The following is a 24926-nucleotide window of genomic DNA, read 5'->3' on the forward strand; positions in this document are numbered from 1 at the left end:
ATGAACACAATTCAATCAAATCATTTTAGGTTGGTAAAATTATATGACGAGATAGTTCGCAAATCTGACTTCTGTGAACAATTGAAACTGATATGGGTCAGGTGTATTATCACTTGTTACACTTGTTAGACCTCATAACATATATAATTACTGACTATTTTAAATGTTCAAAGAACCACTCACTGGTTGTATTGTAAATTTAACTTCCTATTTTCTTTTCACTCCAAAAACCACGAGAGTTGTCCTTCATTTCTACCACGATTAAAACAGTTTTCTTTCTGTATAAATTGTCGTTCTTTCAGTATGCTAGTTTTTGTCCTACTTTCAAGTTCATTTTATACAGCTGTTTATACACATGTGGTATTTGCTTAAGTTATATACAGATTTATTGATAATCTTTATATTATTGTTATAATTGTCTTTCATTTTCCTGTTTCTTCTTTTTTCTTGGTAAATAGATTTAGTGCTGATGATATACAAAATTTAACTTATCAATTATGTCATACATATGTACGTTGTACTCGTTCTGTGTCAATTCCTGCTCCAGCCTATTATGCACATTTAGTTGCATTTCGAGCACGATATCATTTAGTTGAAAAAGAAATAGATAGGTTAGTTTAAAAATGATCTGATTTCATTATGATTTATTTTATTGATTTGATTAGTTACGTTTAATCCCTGTGGTTACATTATTTCCTGGTATAAAACTGTTTAAATGCTTGTTTATTTTGTGAAATCTCTTAATACCGCTGTTCGTGGTGACCAGCTTGGAGCAACATAAATTCTGTCATGACAGTTTATCTATTCAGTATTAACTGGAGTTCTGTTTTAGGGTTAATAAGGAGTACGTTACCATCGGGATTGATATTTTTGAATTTTTTTCATCTTCAGTGAAAGGTCATCGCTGGAATTGCTTGCTATTTATGAGATAAGCTTTACTACCGCCGTACTTCAACACAGTCAGCAGTAGGACTTCGTCCTCAAACCTTGAGTTTAGTCTGTTTTTAGTCTTACCATTACTCAATCGATCTGTTGAAGTGGTAAAGCCTTAAAAATTCAGGTGTCTTAGCTCGATTGTCTCTTCACTATAGACCATCTCGTCGGAATCGTCAAGGTATTAACCATAGTCAAGAGTGCTGTTTGAGTCATGTCAAAAAGATTGACATTTTCTGTTTATGCTGATTCATCAGTTCGGTTAGACTTTAATATGCTTAACATGGTAGCTCAAATATTTGGAAATGCGAAATAAGGTACACATGAGTTTCTTCTAGAAAAACTCAGAAAATATGAAGCAAGAACGATTAAAATAAGAAATTCGAACACTCAAATGAATAATAAAAATAAGTCTGTAGACTAAGTATTCATTATAATTTGAGTAAGCTTATGTTTCCTACTGCTCATTCTGCACACTTTCATCTTCCAAAAAAAAAATTAAAAAATTCTTCCCTCTCGAATCATAAAATTTTGCAAAGAATTGATCTAAAGGTCTGATCCACAAGGCAGTGAAGCAACGTCTCATGGTAGCCGGTGATCAATAATTGATTCATATGTCATTCAATCGGGATCCTGGAGCCCATGTGACCATTGGTTTGGAGAGGTAGAGTTTCCGTATCCACCAGACCGGTTGAAGCACTGGACATTCGCTTTTCGTCCTCTCAATTTCATATACAGCACCCCCGTCGCGAGAAGGCAGTGAGTAGGACTTTCCTGACAGTGGTTTTATGCACATGGTCATGTGAGAGCCTTTCGAGTGAGAAAAGCTGACTCTCCCCACTCTCGGCCGTACCAGAGCATTTGGGGGCGACAAATGTTCAGTCTCATTATCATCAAAAATGATTTTCCGCTTAAAACTCAATCAAATGCATAAACATTTCACAATGTGTGGTTCTGCCACATCTCAGCCATTAATTGTTTTTTTTGTAGATATCTATTTTCATCAGTCATACTGTATAATAGGAACTAAAGATAGCAACAACACACTCCATTTCTATGTACATTCAAGACAGATATTTTACTATCATCGAGATTATTATTATCTCATACTTAAACTCCTTGTCAAGTCACTAAATTACGCACTATACTGATCAAAATATCTCACTTATTCTCCTTGTGTTAATGGATAAATGAAGAGACCTTTTCGGATGCTATCATAACACTTATTCTTGTCAAAACAGTGATTTTTCATAATCAGGAAATTAGACATAATCGATTAAATTACTGAGAGGTTATGTGTGGTTGACAACAGTCTTCAGCTTACAGATCATTATTGAGTATTAATATCTTATCAATTTAGTTTCACACATATCTCGAATTCAAAGTCAAACTTTTAGAATATGAATACCACTTCTCTCCATAGCCCCTACATGGTTCACTTTAAAGTTTACAAAACTTGATTATTATGTTTCACTCAATTATTCAACTAAATTATATATCGGTAGTCCTCCAGTGATGTCAATTGTTTCTTATTTTCATTTACTATTGTACAATCTGCTTAACGTACTTAATTAGTAAGTATATAAGTAACAGATTTTTCCTGGTCCGTAATATCATATCAATATGGGCAACAATAATGTCATAGAGTGTATTCTGTAGTTTTATACAGGTCTGTTCCCCCCTCCCCACTCTTTCCTATTGTTATATCATAGTTATTGTAAGTATGTGATAAATATGTAACTATTAACATTTGTTTAATGTTTGAGATCATTTTCATTAGTATTTTGTATTATCATGCCAATTACAACAACTTTTCGATTTTATTTTTTAGTGGTGAAGGAAGTCAAAAATCAGGCAATTCAGATGAACGTACACCTACGGCTATGATGAGGGCTGTTACAGTTCATCCGGAAACCTTAAGAGTCATGTACTTTGCCTAATGTTTACAAATGTGAAACAAACTGTGAAATCCCCCTCAAAGAAATTTAGCTCTCATTCATATTGTCTTTTGCTAAAACAAACGAGACAACCAAGGCAAACACAACTGACCTACAATAACCACCTCTCAGTTGGCAGCTGTAAAATGCATTGTCATTTGTGTATATCTTTCAGGTTGCTTTTTTCTTTCAAACTGCATTTCTGAATACTATGTATTTTTATTTACTTTCCTCCTTATGTGCCAACCACTACTACTTTCTTTTTGTCGAGGGGAGGACCATTAGAGTCTTCTTTCATTGTAATAGTTTATTAAATAATCGTAGCAGTAATAATAATAATAATTATTATTATAGTTGTTATTATTATCTACGTTCATCTTGACTTCTTTGTTCTTTGTGGGCTGTGTTTTAATAATCAATGTTGCCTAATAGAATAGTACTGGTCGTTATAATTACCAGTACATAAATTTATACTACTACTCATGATAATAGTAATACATTTTGTACAGTACATAATGCATTAATTTATGTATTATTATTATTATAGACGTTAATTATAATTGCTACTATCATTATTACTTGTATGTATCGTTTAATTTGGTGTTGTACTTAAACTTATCACGCTATGAATATATTTACATACTTTTTTTCCTTCTTTATTCACGACTCCAAATATTCTCATTTTCTTTGAGCACCGTATTTTCAAATTAATATGCCCATAATTAGTAACAATGCTGATGATAATGATAATGACAAATAATCATTATCACATATAATACTTTCATATATCCCAATAAAAGGGAATTATACACTCATTCTCCTGACCATTTTATTGCATTCTATAAATATTTGGAAAAAATAATAAACATATATATTATAGAATAATAAATGTTAATTCTTTTGTTATTTCCTACTCCCTCCTAGTGGAGGGAGTTCATTGTCAATCTGGGTTAACCGTATCAAGTGTGATGTAGACATTGTGATTCTAAGTCACAGTGATTAGTGTGATGGTCGTTTTTTTTCAGAAGAAGAAAATAACGACGACCCAAGTGTATATATTTAATATGATCGAAGCACTAGTCTTTCATTCATTGGATTAGGAAACGAACTCTTCGACTACCGTAGTCTGAATAATATCAGGCTTGATAGTAATCATATACTTTATACCCTAGTAGATTGACATTAATGAGTGACAGAATAAAAAATTCATAGAATAAAGCGGATTGATTAGATAATTAAAGGATAAACAAATCATAGATATCGTGGACATCAGTGCTGATAGACATAAAATGTTTGATTGTATTTTCGTTAAGTTCACTGGTGACATTCTGGTACAGTCGAATAAATGAAGATTATTTGTCAATTTAGATTTTCATTCATTGTGTTCAGTCAGTTCTCTACAACGTAGTACCAGGCATACATACGCATCGATCCAAGTTACAACATCCCATTAGCACAACAAGGTGAACACCAAATTCATAGAAGTAGTTACTTCAATGGTAGTAATATATAAAACGAAGATCGCATATAAAGACAGTACAGGAAGAAAGAATTAGTTCGTAGATAGAAAGGTATAAAGTAATTTTAATCTCATAGTTTAAGGTAAGGCAAAGAGTACACACATACGCCATTGTGATCGATTCAGAGTCATGTCACCCAGAGTCTCCAACCACTGGTTAGGATAGTCGTACGGACCCCAACGAAGTAGTTTGCATCTGCCAATATCGCTCAGACCAGAAGTCAGTGACTATGGACTAATGCCATATTTTGGTTTGGCCGCCCCTAACTTCCATCTTTTCCCAACACTAGTCAGCATTGCGCGTCATGGTGATCGGTGTTCAGGCATACGCGACACGTGGCCCAACCTTCTTAGTCAATGAAGATTCACAACCTCATCAACTGATTTACCATCACTCCTTAATACCCTACGTCTAACCTCACTATTACTTACCCAGTGATCCCTGCAGATGCGAACAATATCTGAGATGAAATACTAGTAGTTTACGTGTATCTTCTATCCTTAATGGCCACGTTTCGCAGCCGTAATTAGAACAGAACGAACTGCTGCATAGTATACTCGTCCTTTAATTGACAGACGGATATCTCGCCTCCATAGGTCACGTAAGTTGGCAATACCGGACGAGCCATTTGAATTGGTACAGAGATTTCGTCATATATCAATACATTAGGGCTGATCAGATCTCCAAGATAAGCAAAGTTGTCAACGCGTTCGACTACTTCACTCCCTATCCTTCACTGTCTGAAATTGATACAACGTGATTAGAAGACAAAATCATATTGCTCTACTCATTGTGATTCTTGCTTAAACATTACCTCCGTTTTTTTAATTCCATATGATGATTCACTAGGTATTGTTTGCTTGTATCTTCCCACCAACAATCTTTCCATATGATGATTATTTAGTTTAATATTTGTTTTTATTTTCCAGTGTGATATTTTATTTGGTATAACACTAATTTTATTTGAGTGTAATATATTTGTTCACGGTATTGAATTAACATGAAATATGCTGAGTATAATATACAGCATAAAGTTTTGTCATAACTTGGAGTACTTTTTCATATATGTGACTTGATTCTAATTGATAATCAAAATGGGTGTACAATAACTATATAAATGAGTGTATTTTCGACCAGGATCGTCCGCATCGTGATTTGGGTTGAATAAATCTTTACTTGTACCAGTCTTGGTGTTCTTACTTAACGTCGTGGGGATTGTAGTAGTTCCTCTTTTTTTTCAAGTATAAGTAATAAGCGATGCGGATACAACTATCCTTTACGAAATCAACGATAGTTTTATGGAAGATTTTATACAACATGCATAACCTAAGTATGTAAATTTGTTGATGTGTACAAAACCCTGAACATGATTTAAGATAGGAAGAACAAGATGATAGCAATTATCAACAGCCGAACAAAAACAGAGAAAGTCAAGGCACAAGCTGAATACACAGAAGCGAACAAGCAAGTGAAGAAGAGCATTAGAGCCGACAAGCAGAAATATAAGGAAGATCTAGCAATGACAGCGGAAAAAGCTGTAAGAGAAGGAAATACGAGATAACTATATGAAACGACGAAGAAACCCGTAGGAAAATACAGTAAACCAGAAAGATCAGTAAAGGAAAAACAAGGCAAGCCAATCACTGAAATTCAAGGACTGAGGAACAGATGGGTAGAACACTTTGAGGAACTCTTAAATAGACCAGTTCCATTGAATCCACCGGACATCGAAGCAATAAACATAAACCTCCCTATGGATATCACTCCACCAACGATGGAAGAAATCAGGATGGCCATCAGACAAATCAAGAGTGGGAAAGTAGTAGGACCTGACAACATACCAGTTAAAGCACTGAAGTCAGACATAGAGGTAACTTCAACATGCTCCACGTTCTATTTAAGAAGATTTGGAAGGAAGAACAAGTTCCAACAGACTTGAAAGAAGGATATCTCATCGAGATACCAACGAAATGAAATCTGGGCAAATGTAAGAACTATAGAGGAATCACACTACTACCGGTACCAGGAAAAGTTTTCAACAGTGCTGTTGAGCCGAATGAAAGGTTCAGTTGTCCTCCAAGTTCTGAAATACATAAGGATAGGTTGTGAGCAGATCAAATCGCAATACTACGGATCATTGTTGAACAATCAATCGAATGGAACTCGTCACTATACATCAAATTCCTTGACTATGAGATAGCATTTGGACGTGTAGATATGAGGACTTTATGAAAACTTCGACAATATGGTGTACCTGAGAGGATAGTCAACATCGTCCAGAGTTCATACGACGGACTACAGTGCAAAGTGGTGCATGGAGGACAGCTAACATACGCATCCCAAGTGAGAACCGGAGTCAGATAAGGTTGTTTACTGTCTCCCTTCCTCTTCTGGTGGTAGACTGGATTATGAAAACTTCCATATCTCAGGGAAAGCACTGAATACAATGGACAGGCTGGATGCAATAGACGATTTGGACTTTGCAGATGACCCAGCTCTTCTATCTCTTGTTATTGGATCTTTCTTCAGGTATTTATATAAGATCGACATACAATGATAGTGAAAGCTAGAGTAGAGCAGAGGTTTAGCAACCCCATCCTGTAGAAAAGAACCTTGCTAAAAAGACGCTAACCAGAAAAAAATAGACCCATTAATTATTTCATGCAGACAAATTGTTCAAAATATATGTGAATAGAAGAATAAATAAATGATAAATGATTAGCAGTCAGATATGGATTACTTTACAATCTGTCATAATTATCCAGCGATACTCTACATTAGTACGACGACAAGAAATAATAATATTCATTGTAGTGGAAAAATAGACAGAAAGAATATAATCCTAAAAGAGTAAATAAAATCGGCTCTCAAATACAACACAGAGAACACCAACCCAATCACAGTTGATGACAAAACTCTGGAAGTGATGGGAAGTTTCACATACTTGGGAAGCATCATCGATGAACGAGGAGGATCTGGTGCAGACGTAAATGCGAGGATTGGCAAAGCAAGGACAAAATTTCCACGGTTGAAGAACATATGGAACTCAAAACAACTGTCAATCAATATCAAAGTCAGAATCTTCAATACAAACGTCATGACAGTCCTATTGTACGGAGCTGGTGAGCGGCCCATGCTCTTCCGTAAGGAGTAACAGGCGTAAGTAAGTAAATAAATAAATAAGTGATATGTAAAACAATCTAAAGATCATATATATTTAGATATTCTAATATGTTCAAATATCTGTAGGCTAGAAGAGCGCTCATTATCTAACGAATCACCAACGATATGGCTTTCTTGTTATCTGAGTTTAACCAGGAAAAAAACGGAACCAAGCTGTATCAATAAACAATGTCAATATCTTAGAAAATGCGAGGAGTTTGTTTGTCTACGCAATTAATGTCAATTTCACCCTATGATGACATGAGGCCCCCTTCCCCCAATTCAAGAATGTCAAGTACCTTGTAGAATAATCTACAAGTTCATTCTCTGGGTAGATAATAGTTGGGATTAATTTTTGGAGGTCATACGTAACTCAAGGTTGTTATATTAAAGTTTATTAGCTCGGAGCATCAAGTACCTTAATCTTTCACTAATCATAGTGATTATGTCTGAGCCTTAATCAAAACTGACATCACATTAATGTTTAAACGCGAACTAAATGAGTTATTGGCTAGTCGATCTATGACGCCTAACTGCAAACCAGATTTTGTTTTCACATTTGTCACTGAGGCTATGTTCATCCGTTACATAAGTTGCAGATCATATAATTCGCTAAAAATCAAGATGATAAAATACTTGTTATTATCCATCTTGCTTTTTGTTCTGAATGGACAGCTGGATGAGAATAAGTTCCATGCTTTACTTAATGTGTTATCGATGGTTAACTGACGTAAAGAAATAGTCGCTTGTAGAAATGGAGACAATAACATTCACATGGCTTGTACCTTCCCATTGAGGTTTAAGACTGCAATTGATCAGTCTATTATTGGCATATGTGCATACTGTGCGTATGCCTCGATATTGCCTCAATTCACAAGCTTTTTGTAAGCAACGATGGATAGTGGCTAGCAGTGGAATTCAGGACGCGCATTTCGACCTAATCAAGACTCATCAGCTGGACTGAATATGAACCTAGGGATGTAGGCACATCCAGCTGACGATTCCAAATTAGGACGATTGGTTAAAGAGACTGGTTAATTGCTGTCTAAACATCTATGAGAAGATTCAAAGAACCAACTGATTAAAGTTCATTGATGAATATATAGTTAACCACCTAGGAAATTAACAGCTCGTTCCTCAGTAATTATTTTTTATATAGATTCCTTGCAATTCTAGTAGGAAACTGTGACTTTTGGATTCAAACTAATGGAAAGTAACTCAGTTAACTACGCTAGACATCATAATACGATGATGTCTTATCAAAAAGTTTGGAAAATATGAGTCTCTAGATCCTGATTCACTGTTTAAATAGGATCATCCTATCCTAAATTAATTAAATGCTTTAATTCAATGCTATCAGTCAGTCTTGAGTGCTGTTAGAGGTATGAGGGCGGTTATCACTTCCAGGTTTCCCATATCGTGGAAGAGTTCTTCTGAAGGTACCTGAAAAGAAAGTTGGATTAAATATAGTCTTAGAGACCTGAGAGCGTGACCGCAGTGCCCAAGAAACAACTGCTTGAGGTCGGTCACACACGACCTTTTTATGAGTAATTTTTGTGTTAGCTCCGTACTTGTTGAGACCTTACCGCCGGAGACGGATATCCGTGGGATAAGGCGAGGTGTGCATTTTTAAGGTCGACCTTTTCTAATCCCACCCCTCCTTGTGGGAAGGCGGCATTGCTGCAGACGCTGGTTGTCTGAAGGAAACACCTTACTGCTGTCACACCTCTGTACAGTCAGCAGTACGGCTTCGCCTTTGAACCTTAGGTTTGTTGCTTTTAGCCTTACTGCTCGTCAACCGACCTGTCTGACATGGTGGGACCTTGAGGAACAATTGTTTCAGCCAGTGTAGCTCGGTTGCTTCATCATGATAGGCAAGCCCGACCACCACGTCAAGGTAGCAACAACGGTCGGAAACTCAATGCTATATGGGTTCATGGATGCAAATAACTGAAAAAAAATTACAAAACAATTGGTTGATTCTTTCTTTTTTGTCAGTAATCACTATCAATGAATAATCTACATTATTATAGGGAAGTATCATTCAAAAGGCTATTTGAACTCATTAACTTATTGGTTAATAAATTAGAATTTATAGTAATCAGTACTGTATTAAAACCTCAATGTTAATATCACTACTAATATTCAAGAATATCCATTTAATAAGTCTTAAATAGAAAGAAATACCCATTCTGGATTTCATTATTTAGTTATATTTCAAGTATACTCATATAAACTTCTTAGAAATCTATGAACAAGAAAAAAAACAAAGTCACTTCAAATTCAAATGTCTATTTATTTATTAAGTACTAACATAAATGTTTAGAAAGAAGCTTCTTTTTTTGTTTGTTTTCATTTCCCCAACACCATAAAGACTTATTTATTCAAACAATAATAATAATAAAAGAGAGAGAGAGAGAGAGGGAATGTATTTATTTGAGTACAAGTAACCACCTTATTACATTATTATTGTATTTCATCATACAACAACACTATCAATAAGAGTTGAATGAAATTGTATAACAATAATAATAATTATTATTATATATAAATTACATTCATTGTAATTAAACATAATCAAAGTATAATAACTAATGATAATATGAATGTATAGAAAGAAAGATAAAAAGAAAAGTAATAAACAAGGTTGACGATGATGATGATGATGATGATCATCATCATCATCACCATATCAGTTCAATTCTATGAAATATGGTTGATTATTTAACATTATAATAGGAATGATGATGATGATACTAACAGCAGTGATACAATGAATAATAATAATAATAATAATAATAATAATAATAGTTATATAAAAAGTCACATGAAGAGATTGGAAGTGTGAAAAGTGAACCTGTCAACTACATGCATACATACACACATACACACATACATACATACATACATACATTCATAAAAGCATAGATGTATACATCAACTATGCAAAGGCATTAACTTTATTTTGTTTTATAAAGGCAAAGTCCAACAAAAGAGATCACTTTATTTGAGTATTTAACTCTTAACCGAGTATAGACAAACAATCAATTGAATATTGAATTCCATTTCATTTAGTTTTGTTTTTTTTGTCGGTTTTGTTTGTTTGTTTGTTCAGATAACATCAATACAAATGGTTAAAAGTGTGAATAGAACAACGAGCAACTGGAAAAAAGAAAAAAACAAACAAATGTTTGATACTGGAATATAGATGATCAATGATTTACTTTGAACATAAGTCTTATCATGGATTAGTATGGGGAGATCCCATACTGCAACTATAGACATTGTAAGACAATTGTTTCTTTGTAGCTTAGAACTCCATAGAAGCAATGATTTCATGTTGTTATTAGTTCAAGATGAAAATACATCTTGAAATTATACAAACAATCTAAGTAAGTAGTCATCTTTAAGATTGTTAATTATACTTATACTTAAATTATAATTAGTTAATGAATGAAAGTGTTGATCTATAACTTCTAAGATTCTCAATAATGTTGAGTTCCATTTATACTTTAAAACATTTCATAAATTATAAAGTTTATCAAGGAAATTTCCAAAGATTGTTAATGTGCAAAATAGATAGAAAACGATGACAGTTATCTAAATTCACTTCGTATTGTTTTACTTGAATCTTCTTATTAATGTTTAGAACTGTAATTGATCAGTCTCTTATTGGAATATGTGCAAAGATGAATAATGGCAAGCAGTGAAGTCCAGGATGCGCTAAGTGCATAACATCATGGCGTTTGAGGCGAGCAGTACCGGGTTCGAGTCCCGGAGTTAACAATAACTCTGCGATGCAAGTACATCCGGCTGATGAGTCCCGAGTAGGACGAAAAGCGCGTCCTGGATTCCACTGTTAGCCATTATCCATCTTTGCTGATAACAGTTATTTTTAAAATAATTAATGAATACATTTTCGAATCATATTCATTCATTCATTAGCATGAATATTTGTACATTCCAGTTAATCAATACAAACTTCTGTATCTAACTTTGAAATAAATTTACTATGTAACGTGTAGAGAAAGAATGGTTAATGCAAAATCTATGTAGTGGTTCTTCAATGTGAAAGCCAATATCGATAAATACAAGGTTCAATCGTTGAACAACTATAGACGGATGCTAATGTAACTCAACCAGTATCCTATCCATATCTGACGAGTTAAAAAATGTTTGTATCAGAATTCTGTATAAAACTCAATGACTGGTGTAATAGTGAAACTTATTTAGAACATAAATGTTGCAATTCAGGTAAAGCAACATTGTTTATAGTTTGGGTTTCATTAGTCTCATTTTGTTCAAATATTCATAAACCTTGCAATACTGACAACCTACACAAGTGCAGATGTCCTAAAACTTACTGATTACCATTTGTACCATACTTAGAATACATATAAATACCGCTTAAATTCTCAAAAAAAAGATTAATATGGGTGATATAATTGTTTCATAAACAAAGATGGATGGTGGCTAGCATTGGAATACAGGATGCGCGTTTTATCCTATTTGAGACTCGTCAGTTGAATGAACCAGCAGCCTAGAGTTGATGTTCACTCTGAAACTCCAACCCTGTACCGTTCGCTTCAAACACCATCGCGTTATAAATGCGCGTTTTGGATTCCACGTCTAGCCATCATCCATCTTTGCTTATAATGCTTGTAACTTAAGGCAATATCGAAGCAATCCATACAGAATACATATATGCTAATGTCCTTAACATCAATCGAAGATTAAAAACAATGATTGTTTCAGTTTTTCAGGAGCTATTAAAAATTAAATGTGCTTTTCTCTTCCAAGAAGTAAATTTGAAACGTTTAGAAATTATACTCAGTTTCTATCTAACAAACTATTTTCCAATGAATATGAATTTCGGCGAAAGTCTAATTTATGGACGACCTTTGAACGGATCTTGAGTGACCCTGGGAAATATTAGCCAATCGGTAAACAGTCAGTATAGAGTAAAAAGATGTTATGCAAAACCAAGGAAACAAGGTGGATACACTTCTCATACGTGGTTCAAAAACTTGTCAAGGTTAGAAAGAGGTTCAGAGGTTCTAAAATCGTAATGCATGCAGTAGAGGAAATCATCCATACGGTTACAGAATAGTCGGCCTCTGGAGCCATGATAAAGTCTCAAAAACTCTTTCAGCCTCGACCACATAGCTTCAATATTGTTTATATGCACTCCGGTTGTTGAGTGCACAAAATGCTAATTGTGGATAACCACACGATGCACATAACCAAGCCTATGTAGTAGTCTGAACCTTCTCCAACCATCCGTATATATTGTAGTACCTGGCTGCAGCCAGTGTTACTGGTGCTTTTATTATGCAGTTCGCGATAATTGTCGTAATTTACCTTAGTTAGGGATTATATATGGAGTTCTCATCACGAACTGACATCAGCTATAATGCCAGAAATTTATTTAGCCAAATTGGTGAAAGGCTTTCGCGTTCAAATTCGAGATCTATCATCTTATCCCTGGTTGATTCGTCCACGAATTATAGTCTCGCCGTTTTATTTGTTATAGCTACTCAAATATCACGTTTTGTACAAAATTCCCTGTGAACCGATCGTACGTTGGCGCCGTAACCTTGAAATCTCTAAAACGCCTCTGATTGGCTCGTCCATAAATTAGTCTCGCCTTAATTCCTTTTATCCTTACATTTTGATCTTAATTATCAGTTAAGTAAATGAATTGAACTGAAATCAGATATTATCAATATGAACAGTCAAATAATTCAGAACTGTAGTTTAAAACTGCCGAAATCAATCACGTCCTCGGCTTCACCATAGTTCAGATTCACTGGGTAAGTAAATGTCTAAAAGAAACAAATTCATAATCCATGTTTCTATTGTTTGTATTGAACTAACACCTAATAATTGTTTAGAAGTGACAGATAAAAACAAACTTGAAATTAATTTCAAAAGCATTATTATGATTTATCTTTACTTACCAATAAAACAAATGCCCCAATTAATCCATAAGCTACATAATCCATATATTTAAGGAAAAATTCTTTCAATGGACCTCTACAACCATTTTTGTAATTACTGTTATTATCATCGAATTTATCTGGACATGTAGAATCACTGATTGCATAATTTTGATTCATTTTGCAACACGGTACAGGATATTCAATATCTATGTGTTGTAATGAAGGTAAACAGGAAGGGTATATAATTTATTATTCATAAAACAACAGTTTTATTCATTGTAGATGATATCGTTAACCAAGATACATAAATTCCGGATTAATGATTAAAATTAATTCAGTGTTTCAAAGTTTGATGAGACAAATAAAATTCCTATTTTGAGATGAATGTTCAATTTTGAAGGTAAGCTTCTTCAGAGGATAATGTCAGGTGGTGAATGATTAAAGACTAGTTAGATTTCAATTATAACTCCACCTGAAGCCCCTCTGGGGTTACTACCGGTCCCAAGCCCGGATAGAGGAGGAGGGTTGAGCATGGGGTTAGCGACCCTATACTGTAGAAAACTAACTCGCTAAAAAACGCTAACCAGAAAAAATAACTCAAACTATTTAAACTCTGCCCTGGGAGTTAGAAAGTCTTCATTTAGAAGAGTTATGACGCCTCATGATGAAAGCCGAGTTCCTTCGGAAGTCATGAGGCCGATGCCCCTTCCGACAACCAGAGAAACAACTAGTTCAGGTAGATGGAATGCCCGTACCAGGAGAGTATTCCAAATCGCTGTAGAAATGAAGAGATACAACCTGGAGTTGCTTGGAATCAGTGAGACATACTTGACGTAGGTTGGACAAGATTTCAATTATGTAAGTGAATAGTATCGTTTTAATCACACAGCTTGAATATTCTGGGGTAAATTGTTACAGGTTTATTTGTGCAAAGTGCTAAATAGCTCAAATCAATCATTATACTAACTACGTGTAAAGCCAGTACAACGAATGTTGTGAGATGAAGTGAACTTATACGAAATATTTAGACAATACAAAATGAGAGTTAATAATAAATCTATTTTTGTTATATCCCAATGAGTAGAAAAATTGTATTGCCGACGTTTCGTCACTTAATGTAAGTCAATTCTTCAGAGTAAATAAATAACTCAATGTATTGTTTCCCTGGTACTATTTAAACTTGTGGCTATTTACTTACTCTGAAAAAGTGGCTTACATTAAGTGACGAAACGTCAGAAATAAAGTTTTTCTACTCATTAGGATATAACAAGAAATATTTTAATAGTTGAGATCATGAGTCAGTTGAAGCTAGACCACCATGGTAATACCTGGAGGCACTGAAAAAAATATATATCTATTAGTAATGTTTGATAGTTTTTGTAACCTTAACTGATTAGATAAAAACATAAAAATACACACCCTAAAAATGATTGCTACAAGCATGTTACTACTGACAACATTTAATAAAAATATCTACTATGGATCGACAAAATACTCATAAGAGAACAAAGATTAGAATAAACACCTACATGGAAAACGATTGTAATTTATACAACTGTGAAATACTAATATACACAATTTTATTTACAATGTTATGCAATATTCTAATCAAACTAATGTATATAATGGCATTATATAGGCAAAAAATTTGTTTTATTTGGGCGCCACTAGCTGTATATACATTAAGTTTATTGATATTGTTTTCACCCAATGTCTATATTATTGTGTATCATAAATGAAGAAATATGAATCCTTTAACTAATCAGATATATCTTCCCGTAGTATACTTCAATCGGGCCATAATTTATGGGTATTGCTTTACAAAGAATATGTTTTTCAATTATCGTTAGCACATTTGAAAAACCATTGTGTTCTGATGATGACATCATTTGAGAGGGACGAAGAACACTCCGAAAATACTTTCATTGTTGCTCAATATGATCGGAAGACCCTATATTTTGTCAGTGTCTCTACAAAATATGGCTATGTAATCAACATATTCAAAGTCAATACGAGAACCTCCTCCTAAGAGATCAATCTTTTAAAGGTTAGATGAAGAAAGTGTAATGTTAGCAAGCACCAATCAACACCAAGGTGTACAGGAAAAGCTGTGAACCACACATGGAGAAATTCAAACGCTGCACTTCTATCTGAAGTTTGTGCTGGTGATGTCATTCATAAGAACGATGAAAGCTCCACGACCAAACCATCTAGTTCAGAGAACAAAACCCCATCAAAAAGAATATGTAGTCTGCAGAAAGATATCTGCGACAAAATTAATTGAAAAGGAGAAAGGTTGAAAATCATGAAGAACACCACTTGAGAGTGATGTTTCTGACTACATTTCATCATAGGCTTTGACTGAGAAATTTGCGATTGAGTACACTGCCTTTACTAGTACGTGTACTTCTATGACGAATTAGTCAAATGGAGTTCCATTCAGTTCTCAACGTCCATACGGTATGATAGTCAAACTAGTTAGTTAAAACTAAAGATAAATAGAGTTAACTCATTAAGCCAATTGAACTGTTGCCTAATTTTTTTAAAATAAATTCATAAACAATCCATTTTTAAAATGAACTTTAAGAGGTCTTGATGATCTAGACATACAATGACTTGTGGAAACGAAATACTTGGTATCAGTTTTATTAATCTAAAGTTCAACTGTTGTTTCCTCTTCTTGACTGGCATTCTCTGACTATATAACTTAGTAAGTATGCATTTAATTGAATATATGGCCTACCAGTAGGTGGCAGCCAGCAAAAGATCTAGGTCCAGAGTTTCTTTTTGACTAGCCGCAACTTCCTGTTGTTAAAATATGTATATACAGTGGTTGTAAGTCAGTTAGTCTGTTGTCTCTGGACCGTACTTCAAGCCACATTTTGACGCAGAGTAAAAAAGGCATCAAAGTATATAGGAGAAACGCTTACTAGTATATGTTTTACCACCGTAAGTGTCATTTTTCCAGAAATTAGGTGAACTTTTAAAGTCACTTCCACCATCCACGCCACAGCATTGAAGCTATAAAAAAATAAAAATATTGTATGTTAATGAAAGGTTAAACAAAATTATCGTATAATTAAACGCATAGTGATCTATCTGGTATTTGTAGCACACTAAATAAAAATAAATTTATAAACTCTTTGCACTGAATCACCATAAACATTTTAAGAATAAAGATCCATTAAGTTTTTCAAAACTCGTATGCTTGGATCACACCAGGAACCTGTATGATTTAGCTTGTAAAATGTTTGATTCAGCCTATTTCATCTGAAGATCAATACACTGATCAAGTATTTTCTTCTAGGTTATACATATAATTTTGAAGACTGTGATGACTTGAAGAGCATAACAGTTGTCAGGCAACAACTAAGTTAAAGATTAGAATCTCACTTCATTTACTTTCTGCTTCACTAACCAGGTAGAATTCGTAGCCCTGATACAATGTTAGGAATTTGGATTTACTTGTCGTTACGTAGTTGAATTTAATTAGGGTAATCAGGGTCTTAGATGTGACAAGTAGTCAAGGGTGCGGTTCCTGTCCAAGATTGCTAAGTAAGGACCTTTCTACATCAATAAAACTTAGTCGTTAAATAATTAAAGAAAAAAACTAGATTCATTGATATTAAAATAATTATTTGTTTTTATTTTGGACAATAACTAGGGAGTAGTAATCAATAAATCATATTCTTCTCTGTTCAAGACTTGTTCAAGACCTCGAATCTATATTGGTTTTGATACTTACATGCAGACACACACATTACTCAGAAAAAAACATGAAGTACACGTGCTTACTGGAGGCGAGATTAAACCAACCACTAGACTGTCCAGTGTATTTGCTTCCATTGACTGATAATTCTTTACACTCGTCTCGAACATTTCAACTGCTTTGTTGCCAATCTAGGTGTAAAAAAGGTGTTAAAATAACAGTTAAATTTTGTGGAATAACTTTGCCCATATTTGTTTCGTTGAATATTCAGTTTGGTTTCATCTAGCATCAGATAAACAAACCTGTGATTTTAAGAATGATTTAAATACCTCTGATGTTTGCATAGGTTTTATGCTTCTTTGACTCTAGTTGTTTCAGCTCCCCACTATGTCATGGTTTCTCCTTCCCAGTTTTCCCCCAACTCCTTTTCACTATTTTGATGTATGCCTTTAATTCCTGGGACCATGTGTGTTTTGTTTTATCTTTTTTTTCCGTTGAGAATTCCAAGTTAGAAATCGCATTGTGATCTATTTTGACGATTTCCACAATGTGTGTCTTATTCACCTCCAGCATCTCCTCTTAATTTCCTATTCAGCTAGAAGCTGGTTCTTTCTATTTTAGTAGGTTATTGTTAATGGTATCTAGCCAACAGACCAAACAATTATTTATAAATACCTGCGCAAATTTGATGGTGGTTGTAATGGAAGTATTAGTTGCATATGTTGTGGATCTATTGATCAGTCATTAGGATGATTAAAGTGATTTACGAACCAACCGTCTGGCATGTGGATTAATTTGATAATCAAATCAATACATGAACTATTAATTCAGTTTATAGGGTCCAAATAAACAGTGATTAAGATAAACGAACACAAATAATAATCAACCGAATGAGTACAAAACGGTTAGCTCATTTATTTAACGGGTTTTTCAGCTGTTCCAACAAGAACAGATTTGCCCAGGTGAACATGGTCTAATGATAAGAAATTATGGTTGGTGTACTGAACTCACGCTACATAAACTCCATAGTCTGTTTACAAACTCATACTGTACTACATTTGAATCCTCAACGAAATCAGATAACTGATTATCAAAATTAGTTTATTTACATAAACCATAGGTAACTGATAACCTTGAAAGTCTAGAAATTTAGGAGTGGTATGAGCTACTTATATCCACTTAAGTAGTGTATAACGGTGGTCAGGAAGAGAATGTATTTCAGTAGAAGATCGAGAAGGAAAGGATGGGAACGGAACGCAATTGGTATGAAGATGGCCGAACAATGAAATCTGAGACGATGGATTGATATTTATAAGAAAAACAGTCAATTTTGAGACAATCGATTGATATTTTGCAAATTAAGTATTTACTGTATTGTTCTCAGATTTTAGTAAGAGGTTCTGTTATTTTGTGCTTAAATACATTTGATTATCCCCACTCGTGTTCTTGTTCACTACGTAAGTATTGAAACATTCAGCTTAGAGAATAACATAAATGAGTTACTGCAAATTTTCTTCAGTATCTGTCAACGATAGTTTTTTTTACAGTAATACAAGAACTTTTCTTCTTCTATATTTTTACATGTTACTTCGTAAGTATACTTCTTGTTTTATGATTAACATTGATGCTTTATTCAAATTTTCCATTTCATTTGATAGCAGCATTGTAATTGCATATTTCATTAAAGATTTATCAACTCGGTTATCTGAATGTCATTTAACTGATTCGTTCTTCCAAACTCAATCGCATATACATACATTAAGACTTAAGCAGTTTTTCTGGACAAATTATGACGGCAAAAATAAAAAGTCAATATATTTTAATGCTGATACTATTATTGTTAGGAATAATATGTTCCAGAATTAAGGTACTTAGAATGCAATGCTATAAACCGAATGTATTGATGACATAATGGTACTAGTGATTGCAAAACTAGATACAATTTTTCTTATTGAGATCATGAATCGATCAGTGCTGGACCACCATTGCAAACCTCGGTTCACTGGATTGTCGTTTCGTCCTAGTATGAGGCTCTTCAGCAGTGCTAATCCACGATCGTGAACGTGTGATTCGAACCCTGGACCTCTAGTCTCACTTGTGAACACCTAACCTCTAGACAAATTATCCGGCATCCGAAATTGCTGAACACATTTCCCTAATTAAACATTTGTATTTTTTAATATCTTAATAGAAATATTTGTTTTGATGACCACTTTTATCATTAATAGATAACAGTTAAAGAATGATTAGAAACTATGGAGTACTGAGCAATTGGCACGTTCCGTTTTCAAACTCTTTAGCAATATATATTCATAAATTTATACTGGATTGAATGTCAAGAACATTCAAGGGTTTTTAGTGACTGTGACACCTTTGGACTACTTTTGGCTGTTCAGTCAGTGGTGAAATTTTCTTCGTAACTGTATGAACTCTCAACCGAAAGACTTCAGCGTACGAAATCGTGGATGAACACTGCTGAAAAGACCTATACTGGGACGAAACGGCCATCCATTGCTTTGAGGTTTCAGTGGTGGTCGATCTTAGACTGACTAGCGATTTCAACGGTGGAAATACAACAATCCCCACAAATCCTTCATATAACTGTACATTCAACTTATTCAGATAATTACTGCTATATGTATTTAGTAAGCTTTGAGTTCAAATCAAAACACTTTCAACCTGAATAATCATTAGTGTATTGGAAGGAGGTAACTTGCTAGTTAAATAATCTATATTTCATTTAGTACGTTGCAGGTCCGAACCCGCACTTCATCTATCTCGGTAATAGGCAGCTGATCACTAACATTAAGCTATTCATAAACAGAGTGGTTCAAACTTAAGAGACATAAGCCTGAAGCTGGTAAGTGAGTTAACCAAAAATTATCAGATTATTTTTGTCATCCACTTTAATGACTTTCTTTTTCTCTGTTCTTTAGTAGTAGAACTACCTTGAATCATTGGATCTGTAATATTTTATGATACGGTTTGTGATGTATAAATAATCATAAAAGTAGTTTTCCGAAGGATTTATATCGGTTTATGTACCACTAGACATTTATTTCTCAAAATTTTAAAAGTTTATCTCTTCCAGTGTGAACCTATGTCTTTTCAATAAATGAAAATGTGTAATCAGTCTACTAATCATAACATTTGATGGTTCAGTTTAGATAAGTTGTAGAACTTACCTCATCTTTACGAGAGAAGTACACACTGAATGTAACCAGAAAAGCAAGTGCCAAAGCTCCTACTAGAATTGCGTACTAAATGGAAATGAATATAAAACAGACAGTTAATCGTGAATGATAATTATAGAACAAAAGAAATAAAACACGAGGTATTACTTATATGAAAAGTTCAGTAGTTTGTGGCTAGTAACTAATATTTCAAATTATTAGCCATTTGCACTGATTAATATTGGGTCATTAAGTAATGTAGTGCATCGCAGATCCTAAAACTATTTCAATATATTAGTGGAGCTGGTTACTGTGTACAATTATTTACGAATGACTAAGTGTTACCTATACATATCAAGTCAAAACTTACAAGGCATTTAAAAACCATGAGACCGTAATCATTATTACCCACTTTTTTCATAATCAGTTTTGGCGATTTGTGGAGATCGTAGTATTTTCAAAGTTGAATTCATGAGTCAATCTAAACTAGACGACGGTTGGAAACCTGGAAGCACTGGACAGGACTCCTCAGAAGTGCTCATCCAAGCACCCGCACGCACGACTTGAACACGAGATCTCCAGTTTCGCGCGCTAACACCAACTCTAGACCACTGTGCCGGGATGTGCACTGTTGAGGAGTCACGTACTAGGACGAGGCGGCCATACAGTGCTTCCAGGTTTTCAATATTGGTCTAACTTAGATTGCTTCGTGAACGCAACTTTTTTTATAAATCAATGTTTTTAAAGTTTCTGAGTTCAGCTATTCTCGTTTCTAGTCATATAGAAGTTCGAGAGGTCTGTTCACTGAGTATTCTACCACAAAGAAAGTGGGATATAGATATAATTTTGAGGTCACCACTCAGAAAATTAGTAGTTCATAAATTCATTCATGAGTTCAAACCTTAATCCATGAATCTCAGTTCTTGCAACAGTACAGTACGTTAGGTAGGAATCGTTCCATCTGATCTTAAGGGATGACAGTATTTTATTAACTAAGGTTTTAGTATTGCAGTCAAACTAGTAGAATTGACTTGATAATGTAACCAATATAGATCTGGAGAGTTAAGGTGTAACTGATTTCAAAGAATCTGAAAAGCAAGCCAATAGATCCCTAGGAGTTCTAACACAGTTAAATTTGACCTAATATATATTTCTATATATTTATAATACAGTCGAATATATCGATAAAAGTACGTTTGAACAATTTTGTTAAGACTCAATTAAGTACTTGGTTTTCTTCTATTATCACTTCTGTGAATTTTATCATTTTTTAAACCATAAATTTGGCTAGAATAATCAATCTACTCCAAGTATAGAAGTCCCATGTTTCCTCAAGTAATGTGAAGATGCGTGGTAGGGATAAACTCCGCTCTCGTTCAGATATCTGGCCTTGCACCTGGCAACCAACCAAAAATGAACCGAGACTTATTACTTACATCATCGTGATTCATAAAGGAGGGTGTGTTTCATTCTCTATCGTCTTTGCTGGATTGCATGAAAAATATAGAGTTTTCTACAACGAAAATACCACTCCTTTATGCTACGGACGTGTCAAGTGTAACGCAGTTTGTCATGATGGAAGAAAACTTACAACATGCCAAAAGTCACACCTCTAATTAATTATATAGTAAAAATTATTCAAAAATATCTAATGTTAAGTGAATAAATAAACGAAAACATAACTGTAATCATTGAATACGATACACTTAAATGATTTGATAATGTGGAGTTTATCCCCAACCCTTTGAAATAAAGAGACAATTTACTCTAAGTTCGTTTTTGATGTTTAGTAAACTAGCTTGTTTCTCATTGGTAAGACAACTACATACTTATAACTTACACCTGTTACCCTTTATTAAGGAGTATAGGCCACTCACCATCATTCTCCATACATACTCACTACTCATGATAAATTGTAGAAAAATCTAGATTATATCCTAACCATATACCCCTTAAAGAGGAAGAATGTATTTGTAAAGTCTCAGTGAATAAATTTTGAAGTGAATCCAATGTTTCACCTAACCATCTGGTCCAAACTTTTTTCAAGGAATTATCTTTAATATCTCACATTAACTCGGCGCTCAAATACTGTGAAACTATTCGATTAAATTTAGACGAAAGTTCTTATTTATTACCTACACCCCCTTGTTCCTTTTTTTAGGTATCACAAGGTACATATTTTTTTCTCATTTAGTCAATCAACTCAGTGAAATAATAATTGTAACCATATGAAAAGTCTATATTGAATTAGTCATCATAATGATCAACTATAGTCAAACTACTAAATATAGAATCAAAAGAAAAATGCAGTTCTTTCTTTGTAACGGATATAAATTGGAAAACTAAATATGAAAAACAAAATACCCATTAAGATTCATAAACTTTATGTAAGTAGCGAGGGGGGGGCTAATCATTTTTATTTATCATTAAATGATCAATTAAAGTAAAAGATAATTAATTAATTTCCATTTTTTAATGTAATGAAATTTATTATTATTTTTACTTACTATATAAAGTAGTATCTTCATATTGCAACAGGCTCCACAATAACCAAATATTGAGATACCTGTACAAACAGCACCTAGGATAAAGACTGCTAAACCAACTGGAGCTGGAAATAATAAAGATCACAATAAAAATACAAAAACAATTAGATATTATAAATATATTAATAGGTTGGTAATATCCCAATGAATAGAAAAATTAGTCAGTTTACTGAAGCTTAGGGTAAATACCGTTAAGTAGTCTAACACGAAGCCAGGTGCATGCTTCATTATATATTTATGGTTCATGATAATGATCGTTCCACAGGCTCACCTACGGAAACCTTGTTACAACTTTTATTTCCTTTAAATATTCAAATTACATCATCTTCTCAGCATCAGTCGAACAGTAAAGCCATTACAACGACACCAATCTAACGATTTCACTAAACTATTCAATTGGTAGTAGCGACGGGCGGTGTGTATAAAGGGCATTATGTTTATGATTTAACTTAAATTATTAACCCTTAGGTGATATAAATCATATTCAAACTATTGATCGTAAATAACCTAAATTATGGGGAAGAAAGATGAGCTGGTACTCACTTTCTAAGAAATCAAATAAAGTGTATGTACAGGAACAAAACAAACACAATATTTTCACTTTAAATGTTGAAAGTCGAAGAAATGAAAAGATCATATGAAACTAAAGTATTGAAATGAAATCATAGAGTGAATGGTGATGAGGTTGGACAACATGAAATTGATTTAATCATTAATCTATAATGATTTTGAATACATGTTGCACACATACTCAAGTTGGCACTTAATCTATTCATGTTCCAAAGACTGAATATGGAAGATACTAATAAATTAGTTTGATCAATTAAATTTCACAGATAGTCAGAATAAGGAATCAGTATACCTTATGTTTACAAGTTCAAATAACATTCAGTATTGAGTTGAAACAATGATTGAATATTGAATCAATCGGATATTAGCATTTACTCGTTATAATGTAGGTTATATTATCTACCTAAATTATTAAGATTTGAAAATCCTTTATTTTGTTTAAAGTTTAATTTCAATGAAAACATTCTATGAATGATACATTTAAGTGAGAGGCGCTTTACTGATCCTACATGTACTGTAACAGACGTGGATATAACCACTGTATATTCACCAAATGAATTTCATTAATCTGCTAACATAGACAACTTGTAAGTTATTTGAATTTTAGTCGTTGAGATCATGAGCCAATTGATGCTAGACCACCATAGAAAACCCCGAAGTACTGGATGGCCAATTCGATCTCGCCTCGCGAGATTCAAACCGAGGAACTATAAGTCCCGTGCGCAAGGGCTTAACCACTAAACCACTGAGCTGGCTGGCATTCAGTGGTGTTAATGTTTAACTTCAACTAATACACGAAATTCAGTGACACATCCACCATTGTCTCCAGTGAGTTACTATCTCATAACTGACCCGGTTGAACTCCACTGGTCACTGGTTCTCATTAGAACTCTAGGAAATATCTCTTGAAGCCAGTTACTAGTGACCATATGTTGATTAATATCAGAAGGGGTTTTTTGTGGATAACAACAGTTATTTACATATGATATTCCAGAAATCTGATCTACAATCAAATAAATAAGTTTCCATACTGTACGTACTTTGATTTCAAAATTTAATAAACCTATTCTTAACATGAAGACATCCTGAAATACATGTCAAAATGTTATAATTGTCCATGTTTTACATTGATTATGCGGAGATATAATACAGCTATCTTACTTACTTACTTACTTACTTACTTACTTACGCCTGTTACTCCTCGTGAAGGAGCATAGGCCGCTCACCAGCATTCTCCATCCAACCCTGTCCTGGGCAATCCTTTCTAGCTCCGTCCAGTTGTAATTCATCCTTTTCATATCTGCTTCTATTATCCGACGCAATGTGTTCTTTAGCCTTCCTCTTTTTCGCTTCCCTTCAGGATTCCAAGTTAGGGCTTGCTTCGTGATGCAGTTTGACGATTTGCGTAATGTATGTCCTATCCATTTCCATCGT

General features: G+C 33.9%; 2 protein-coding genes across 3 annotated transcripts in view; one reads left to right on the forward strand and one right to left on the reverse strand.

Annotated features, from left to right (window-relative positions):
- Window positions 1–5157, forward strand: part of AGO1_1 (argonaute 1) — a gene marked incomplete at its 5' end in the record, with an annotated part of 28445 nt that extends 23288 nt beyond the window's left edge. The window contains 2 exons of one of the 2 annotated variants that reach the window (XM_012937309.3): window positions 459–611; window positions 2765–5157. In XM_012937309.3, coding sequence (XP_012792763.2) covers window positions 459–611; window positions 2765–2873 — 262 coding nt within the window. In that variant the 3' untranslated portion in view covers window positions 2874–5157. Of the gene's footprint in view, window positions 1–458 lie in introns of both variants that reach the window. The other variant, XM_051217915.1, reaches the window with a different exon arrangement.
- A 4513-nt stretch (window positions 5158–9670) lies between these two features.
- TSPAN5 (Tetraspanin-5) overlaps window positions 9671–24926 on the reverse strand; it is a 44963-nt gene continuing 29707 nt past the window's right edge. The window contains exons 4-9 of the mRNA XM_051217916.1: window positions 22884–22987; window positions 20389–20463; window positions 17290–17394; window positions 16425–16515; window positions 13513–13700; window positions 9671–10714 (exon numbers count right to left, since the gene is read on the reverse strand). Coding sequence (XP_051064351.1) covers window positions 10664–10714; window positions 13513–13700; window positions 16425–16515; window positions 17290–17394; window positions 20389–20463; window positions 22884–22987 — 614 coding nt within the window. The 3' untranslated portion in view covers window positions 9671–10663. The remainder of the gene's footprint in view (window positions 10715–13512; window positions 13701–16424; window positions 16516–17289; window positions 17395–20388; window positions 20464–22883; window positions 22988–24926) is intronic.

This window comes from Schistosoma haematobium, chromosome 7, assembly GCF_000699445.3.
Source record: "Schistosoma haematobium chromosome 7, whole genome shotgun sequence".
In the NCBI taxonomy this organism is placed as follows: Eukaryota; Metazoa; Platyhelminthes; class Trematoda; order Strigeidida; family Schistosomatidae; genus Schistosoma; species Schistosoma haematobium.